Source organism: Zingiber officinale, chromosome 8B, assembly GCF_018446385.1.
Source record: "Zingiber officinale cultivar Zhangliang chromosome 8B, Zo_v1.1, whole genome shotgun sequence".
In the NCBI taxonomy this organism is placed as follows: Eukaryota; Viridiplantae; Streptophyta; class Magnoliopsida; order Zingiberales; family Zingiberaceae; genus Zingiber; species Zingiber officinale.
The window spans coordinates 18,595,685-18,604,446 of NC_056001.1; the positions used below are offsets into that span (position 1 = coordinate 18,595,685).

Here is an 8,762-nt window from a genome sequence, read left to right on the forward strand (position 1 = left end):
TCTGGGTTCTCTATGTTTCTTTAAGGACCAATTCACCGTCGGTCTGCGGTTCCTAGTCCACCCCTTTTTTCCGTCGTTTGTAAATATTTCCGCATTTCTCTCTATCAATTAGTGTCGAACTCCTTTTGGCTACTGTACAGAGTCGTCGTCCTGTTCCGCATGCACGGCATTCCTCTGACCCGTCGGTTCTTCCATTATTTCTATTATCCCAAATTGTCTGAGCCGGGGACTTTTCTCTTTCAAGCCCGAGTGGGCTTAGTTTTCTTTGATAAAATATCGTCCTCCAATAAGCATTGAAGAGATTACTTCTGTTGGAACTCCAAAGTTATTTTTGGTGTGATCAACCATGTTAGGTTAGGTTCTGTTATTTTATGATCCCTATGTCTAAGTGTGCAGGAGTTTAGAGCACAGGAAGTCGAACGAAAGACGCGGCTAGCGAGAAGGACGGCACGAGAGAGAGTCAATAAGCTCGGTGCGTTCGAGGGACGAGACGCTGCGGAAGAGTACGCTGGTGGATAAGAAGAACGTGCACGACGTTCAAGGGACGAGAAGCCGGAACGGAAGCCTGCTAGAGGAGAAGGCCAGAAAATGGGTTCGGATGAGCCCTATTCCGATGGTCGAAATCACCCAGGAGATTGCAACAGCAAAGGAGCGAAGTGGAGCTGTAAGTGTTGATAGAGGCGCCTTCAAAGGCTATTGAAGGCGCCTCCGCGCCTTCTACAAAGGCGATTTCCAAGGCTTTGGAAGGCGCCTTCGGCCAATCAACATGACCGTTGCCAAGGGATAAAGCTTTATCCCTTGGCGCCTCATTGGAGGCGCCCTCCAAACCCTTGGGAGGCGCCTTCAAGCTTCGGATGAAATTTTTCGGGGGCTATAAAAAGACCCCTGGACCTAGAAAATTCGCAACAACTTCAATATTCAGTTTCCTAATCTTTTCTAAGCTATTAACGAGTATAAAAGGCTTCTCCGCCTTCAGTAAAGAAGATTCTTAGTGAGCGTTCATTTGCCTTGGATTAACAACCATCTAAATTGTAACCAAGTAAACTCAGGTGTCTTTTAGGGTGCGTTTGGTTGGATGTTATCCTTGATAACCTTGGTTATCTATCTAAGGTTATCAACAAAAATCCTATTTGGTTTAAGTAATCGATGATTCTCGAATAATGTTCCATGTCCAATACGTCAGTAAAAGGAACATGCAACCTGAAATCAGAAATCTCGGAAAACTGAGGTTTTTCTTGATTCCGGGGTTAACGAAATTTTTTTATCCAAAATACTCTTGAATAAGAGAAAAATGTGATAAAAAAAAAAAGAAAAATATAAAGGAAAAAATATATAATATAAAAAATAAAATTAAACATTTTTAAAAATAAAAAAATGTAAAAAACATTAAAAAAATAGAAAAAAAAAAGGTAAAAAATTAAAAAATAATTTAAAAAATGGGGAAAAAATAAAAACAGAAAATAGAAAAACGTAAAAAAATAATAAAAAATTTATATATATATATATATATAATAGAAAAAAATATAGAAAAAAATGTAAAAAATAAAAAAATAGAAAAACATTAAAAAAAATAAAAATAGAAAAAACATTAAAAAAAATTTAAAATGCAAAAAAATTAAAAAAAACTTTTAAAAAATGAAAAGAAATAAAAAAATAAATAAAAAATGAAAAAAAATAAAAAATAAAAAATAAAAACACACATAAAAATAAAGAAAAACATGAAAAAGAAATAAAATGTAGAGTTTAAAAGATATATATAGTTGGTTTTGTAACTAAAGATAATATAGTAAAATATTAAATTAGGTTATTCATTAAAATCATGAAACAAACAAGTTTTTATTGCATTACTTAGTTTGAACCAAACAACATTTGGTTATGTTTTATTCCCCATAACCTTAGTTATGTAATTACTTGGTATTCAGCTTCGTTATTGATGGTCCGATAATCCAGCCGAACGAAAATTTGCATCTGATCCTCCCATGGTGAAATTAATTATATGTTGATCCCGCTACCTTGCCGAGTAGACGAGTTGTCGACATATATTTTCCAAGTTGCATTTGGCTCGGTATTTTAGACCTCTGTGACGAAATCAGCCAAGGCTTGGCCTTTAATCGTCGTTTGAGGCTTGTACTAGATGTCGAACTCACTGAGCTCAATCGTCCACTTGATCAATCATCCGGATGCCTCCAGATTTAGGAGGACTCTTCCCAAAGCACTGTAGGTCATCACGACGATCGGGTGAGCCAGGAAGTACGGGCGAAGTCTCATAGTGGCTAGCACCAACGCATAAGCTAACTTTTCAAGACAGGTGTAGCGAGATTCTGCATCTTTCAATATATGGCTCAAAAAATACACAAGCTGCTATTCGTGGATGTTCTGCCTAACTAATGTCGAGCCAACCACATACTCAGTGGACAACAAATAGATCCAGAGTGGCTCACTAGTGCTCAGCTTAGCTAACACAGGCAAGGAGTTAAGATACTCCTTGAGCTCTTCCAACGCCCGGTCGCACTCCGCGTCTCATTGAAACCTTGTAGCTTAGGCGGCACCTTGAAGAACGGGTGACTTCAGTCGGATGACTTGGAGATGAACCTGGACAACGCGGTGATCAGTCCGGTCAGTCGTTGGGCCTCCTTCAAGTTGCGAGGCGGATGCATGTCCTGTAGCGCCTTCACCTTACTCAGATTCGCCTCAATACCCCGTTCGGCGACGATGTATTCGAGGAAGCGTCCACTCTTCGCGCTGAACGGATATTTACTTGGGTTCAGCTTTATCCGGTATGTCCTTAAGGTTCGGCATGTTTCTTCGATATCTGTACATAGATCAGCAGCTCGGAGTGACTTTATTAATATGTTGTCGACATATACCTCCATGTTGCGATCAATCTGTCGCCGAAACACCTTGTTCATGAACCTCTAGTAGGTGGTGTCAACGTTCTTTAGTCTGAACGGCATGACGTTGTAGCAGAATGTTCCATCGATCATGATGGAGCTGACCTTTTCTTGATCCTCTCGAGTGAGTGGCACTTGATGTAGCCCTGATATGCATCAAGCATGCAGATTAGTTCGCAGCCCGTCGTAGAGTCCACCATCTAGTCTATCCAGGGCAGTGGATATAAATCCTTTAGACACACCTTATTCAAGTCGCGGAAGTTGATGTAGACCCCCCCCTTTGTTGTCTGGCTTGGAGATCAACACGACGTTAGCAAGCAAGCTCCGGAATTGAACTTCCATATGTGGTCGGCCTCTAGCAGTTTCTCTATCTCTGCCTGGATGATCAAGTTTTGCTTCGTGCTGAAGTCCCTTTTCTTTTGCTTCACTGGCCGAGCGTCCGATCGGACGTGGAGCTCGTGCTGAGCCACATTCGGCGAGATGTCGGGAAGCGCATGTGTCGACCAAACAAACACATCATAATTTTGTCTAAGGCAGGCGGCCAACTCTACCTTCTTTGTGCTTTCCAGATCGGCAGCTATGAAGGTGGTCGCCTCCGACCGGCTAGGATGTATCTGAACCTCCTCCTTCTCTTCATAAACCAGCGTAGGAGGCTTCTCCATGATAGTGTTCACCTCCAAGCACAAATTTTTCTAAGTGACCCTTACTTCTGATTTGACCATCTTGACGTAGCATCGTCGAGCAGCCAACTGGTCTCCTTTGAACTCGCCCACCTTGTCGTCCATCGAAAATTTGATCTTCTGGCACTAGGTAGATGTCACTGCTCGGAACTCATTAAGGGTCGATCGGCCCAATATAACATTGTAGGTCGACGATACGTCGACCATAATGAAGGTGGCGGTCCTTGTCCTCTTCAGCGGCTCCTCCCCAAGCGAGACGGCCAGGCAAACTTTGCTGATCGGCAACACTTCATTGCTTGTGAATTCGTAGAGCGGAGTTGTCATGGACAACATCTCACTCCGATCGATTTGTAACTGATTGAACGTCTTCTTGAATATAATGTTCACCGAACTCCCTATATCAATAAAAGTTGGATGAATAATATAATTGGAGATTACCGCTAGGATGATTAATGCATCGTCACGAGGGATCTTCACTCCCTCTACATCTCTGGGGCCAAAACCGATCTAGGGTCCTTCGGCCCTCTCTCTGCTATAGCCTATGATGTAAATCTCAAGTCACCGAGCGTGCGACTTCCTCGCTCGATTGGAATCACCGTCGATGGGCCCACCGGCGATCATTCCTATCTCCCCCCCCCCCCCCCCCCCGGCGATATTGCTTCTGTTCTCCTCTTCTCGAGCTGAATGCTTGTTCCCTCGACAGAGGCTCGGGCAGGGCTTGGATTGTTCCTTTGCTGAGACTAATGATGGCGTGGTCAGTTATTGTCCTTTCTTCTTCCCTTCGGGCAGTTGATCGTCGCCCGTGTCACCGATCATGAGATGGTGATCGTTGACGATATCCTTGCGGGGTCAGCCTGTTAGCTATCAGGTCGTAATAGTCCCGGGTGTTGTACATCGCTGACTGGTGGAAGGAGCAGAACATTGGCATCCACATCTTGTCTTTTGCAGCCTTTGGGCGAGCGGCTGCCACATGCATCTTGGGTTAGTGGTGTGGTGGGTCTCCTCCCGACCTAGGCCTCTTAGGAGGTTGATGATTGCTCGGCTGACGTTATTCAGGGGCTTCTGCGGGCTCGGCGAGTGTCTCCTTCTTCCTTGCCGCATGGGCTTCTTCCACGTTGATGTATTCGTTGGTCTTCTTTTGTAGGTGGTTAAAGTCCCTTGGCGACTTTCGAATAAGCGATCAGAAGAACTCTCCTTCGGTGAGCCCTTGGGTGAAGGTGTTCACTAACATGTCTGAAGAGACTGCCGGGATGTCCATCGCCAATTGATTGAATCACTGAATGCAGGCCCTCAGTACCTCTCTAGGCCCTTGCTTGAGCGAGAACAAGTTCACGCTCGTCTTCGGGTGGTGGTGGCGGCTGCTGGCGAAGTGGTGAAGGAATACCACTTGGAAGTCCTTGAAGCTGTGGATTGATCCCTCCGGCAATCTCTTGAACCAGCGTTGTGTCGATCCGGAGAGAGTGGTGATGAAGACCCCATATTTAACTCCATCGGTGTACTGATGAAGTGTGGCCGCATTGTCGAATTTGACCAAGTGGTCGTCCGGGTTGGAGGTTCCGTTATACTCCCCAATCGCCAGTGGAGTGTAGTGTTTTGGCAAAGGGTTGTTCAGAGTCCCCTCCGAAAACTGCTGATTGACTCGCTCAGGCGAATCATCCTCTTTGGGTGTCTTCCCTTTGCTCACATCCCGGACGGGCGCGTCATCTGAGGAAAACCCCCGGTTCTTGTCCGCTCGGCTCCGTTCCTCCGATGGGGTCCTGAACAGCGCTCGGTGGAAGGGGATAGGTGCATTGGGTGCATCCCCATACGTACCGACCAGTTTCTTGCTATTACCCCGAGCGGATACTCGGTCCGCTCTGTCACCTTGCTTAGTCGGGTGACCTACGGCTAAGGCCGCAGGCTCCTGCGCTTAGCGTTCGGCCATTGCCTAATGGTGCTTGGCCAGCGCCTGTAGTTGTTGTTGCTCCACTATCTTCGCCGCTCGAGCTTGTATCAGAATGTCGAGCTCCTCTTTCGTCAGCGTCACCATTGTGAATCGTCCAGCGTCTTCCATCTTCTCGTTCGGATGCAGGTTGCGCTCCCATAGATAGCACCAAAATGATCAGATCCGAAGGCGTGAAGCTAGAAAGCTGGGAGGTGGCGGCTTCGCTGACTGAACGTGGACTTCACTCCGCTTTGTACAACAAACGGCGTCAGTGCCGGGCCAGAAAAAGGGCACCTGGTGTTGGCCCTCCGATGTTCATATCAGTCACCAGAATGTGGAGAAAAGCGGCGCAATAGTAGCAATAGTAGAACTCAAGAATAATGCATACCTCCGCCGGTGATGGACCCCCTTTTATATAGAACCCTAGTAGGCGGTATGTGCGCCTCTCGATGCATGGGCATGCTCTCCCATGTGTCTCACAAAAGGGCTTTATCGAGAAAGTAGCTCTAACACCATACCTTAATAGGGCATGCATATCCCTAACGTGACAGTAGAAGCTTCTACCATACGATTCGCCTGTCGACCATGCCTCATGTCAATGGCTCTATATCCCAAAAGGATGTCGAGAGATACTACAATGGTTCGTTGTTTGGCCGAGCAGGGTAGTCGCTCGACCTGGACTCCGCTCCGTCCATGACCAGGTCCCGCTGCTTGGCCGAGCGGGATAGTCGCTAGGTAGGGACTCTTCCGCTCTATCAGCTGCCGTGGTTCTTCTATGTGGTAACCTTGTAGTAACATATCTTCTCCCGTTCAGATCAGCTATGCGGTCTCCCTCGACGTCATGCTGCTCCATGTTAAGCGTCAGCTGTCTTACGTATCTTCCCGATCCAGCATAGGGTCGGCTCGGACTCATCTCCTGTCGGTTGGGGCTTGACAGTCCAACTAACTATTGTAATGATCCTCTATTTAAGCCTTTGACACCCAAATATTGATCATCTTACTTTTGACCTTCACCTTAATAATTGACCTTGTATCAAATAGATCTTTCTTCACCGTCGCATCGTGGTACTTAAGCTATAGTGAGCATGTTTTCAAGCATCTAATACGGCTATTTTATTTAATTTTTTAATAACTAATTAACGGTTCTGGTCGCGAAATTAAATTGAGTAGTATTTCCACAAATTTTATCCTCGAGTGAAATAGTGGCACATCCTCAAGGGCTTATCTGTAAATTTATCATTCGGTAGTTAACAAATCGGTAGACTTACCGCCGCATCCGCTCGCCGATCAAGGGCTTATATTAATTTCGAGCCTCCCTTCTCTCACTCTCCCTAAATTCATTAATTTTCGTAGATATCAAATGGGCTCCGAGAACGAAAAGGGCGGTAACGTCACCGCCGCCGGCGACGAGCCCTTCCGCATCTTCATCGGCTACGACCCCCGCGAGGACGTCGCGTACCAGGTCTGCCGCCGCTCCCTCCACCGACGTTCCTCCATCCCCCTCCACATCATCCCCATCAGCCAGACGGATCTCCGCGCCGCAGGCCTCTACTGGCGCGCCCGCAGCCCCACCGAGAGCACCGAGTTCTCCTTCACTCGCTTCCTCACCCCGTTCCTGGCCGGCTTCCGCGGCTGGGCGCTTTTCGTCGACTGCGACTTCCTCTTCCTCGCCGACGCCGCCGCCCTCTTCGCCCTCCGCGACCCCCGCTTCGCGGTCATGTGCGTCCACCACGAATACGCCCCTGCCGAACCAACCAAGATGGACGGCGCCATCCAGACGGCGTACCCGCGCAAGAACTGGTCCTCCCTCGTCCTCTACAACTGTGGCCACCCCAAGAATGTCGCCGCCCTCGCCCCGGAGGCCGTCAGCACCCAGACGGGCGCCTTCCTCCACCGCTTCGCGTGGCTCGACGACGCCGAGATCGGCGAGGTCCCCTTCGTCTGGAACTTCCTCGTCGGCCACAACAAGGTCGACCCCGCAGACCCCGCTCGCACCGCGCCCAAGGCCATCCACTACACCTCCGGCGGGCCGTGGTTCGAGGGCTGCGGAGACTGCGAGTTTGCCGACCTCTGGACCAACGAACTGGAGGAGCTCAACGCCGAAAAGAAGGCGGAGGAGGAAAAGAAAGACGGGAAGGTGCAAGGTACGGTTGCCAATGCTTAGATCTGCCGCATCCCTAGCGGTGATCATGGAAGATGGAAGCGATAGTGACGATCTTCATAGAATATCCTTCGTATTTTTAGATGCTTTAATTTAAATTATGTTTCTCGTATATTTGAATTCACTTCAATTCCTCTCTGCTGTCTGAATATCTAGATTAATAAAAAAAACTAGATAATTCATATTGTAACAGGATGGATGAGATGTTTCTATCTTTAGCAATTCAGATGTTTTGCAACATTTTTTTCTTAGTAAATTTATATTAAATGATATTTATTTCATTTGGAATTGATTGAGGAAGTAGCTGAGATAGTGATGGGATAAAAGCAAGCATGGTGTTGATTTTTGACGATGACAGAAAAATATAAAACAAATGACAAAGTTTGTTAAAGTTTATGTTAATGATTATAATATACCCCTAAAAAATTTATGAATATATTTATATGTTAACTTATTTAAACTTTAATTATAATTTTGTTTCTTAATTTTATATTTAAATATAATAAATAATAATAATATATAAATTTCATTTGACGATCCACCAAACAACATAACTAATTTTACATATTACTTGCTGGTGCAACGGCAGGATATCTAGATGGTTACTCAAGTATCCGTGGTTCGAATTCCAATTATGATGAATTTGTAGGAATTTTAATTTTCTTCCAAATGGAGTACGTAACTAGACGATGTTGGGCTCCTGGACTGTCCGCTGCGAGTGCTTCCTGATTTATTCTGGTGGTCGGGTCGGTCACAATCATTTAATTTTACATATTACTAAAAAGACGTACCCTATTTTAGAATTTACTAAATCATGTATCCCATTTTTTCCCATAATACATTTTTTCTCTTTTTTTTTTAACCTGAATATCTCCGCCCTTCTCTTTCATCTACATTTTATCCATCATTGGAGCACCGATAGCGGTTGTCCATCGTCGTCCCATCACCTCGGCCCAGCAACATAAAAAAACACGATAAGTCGACGACAATTTGAGATCAAGGTTAAGGTTTGGACCGATTCGTGGTGGCCAACTCCGTTAATTTTAAAAGGGGCATCGGGGGTGATATTTCCTCACATTCCATCTCAACTCCATTCACTCTCTTTT

General features: G+C 45.8%; 1 protein-coding gene across 1 annotated transcript; it reads left to right on the plus strand.

The window, feature by feature from the left end:
* The first annotated feature begins 6,785 nt into the window (after positions 1–6,785).
* LOC122016097 (protein CDI-like) lies at positions 6,786–7,882 on the plus strand. The gene has a single exon (XM_042573285.1). It carries the CDS (start codon positions 6,856–6,858, stop codon positions 7,657–7,659), a length of 804 nt encoding a protein of 267 aa, XP_042429219.1. The 5' UTR covers positions 6,786–6,855; the 3' UTR covers positions 7,660–7,882.
* Positions 7,883–8,762: the final 880 nt, after the last annotated feature.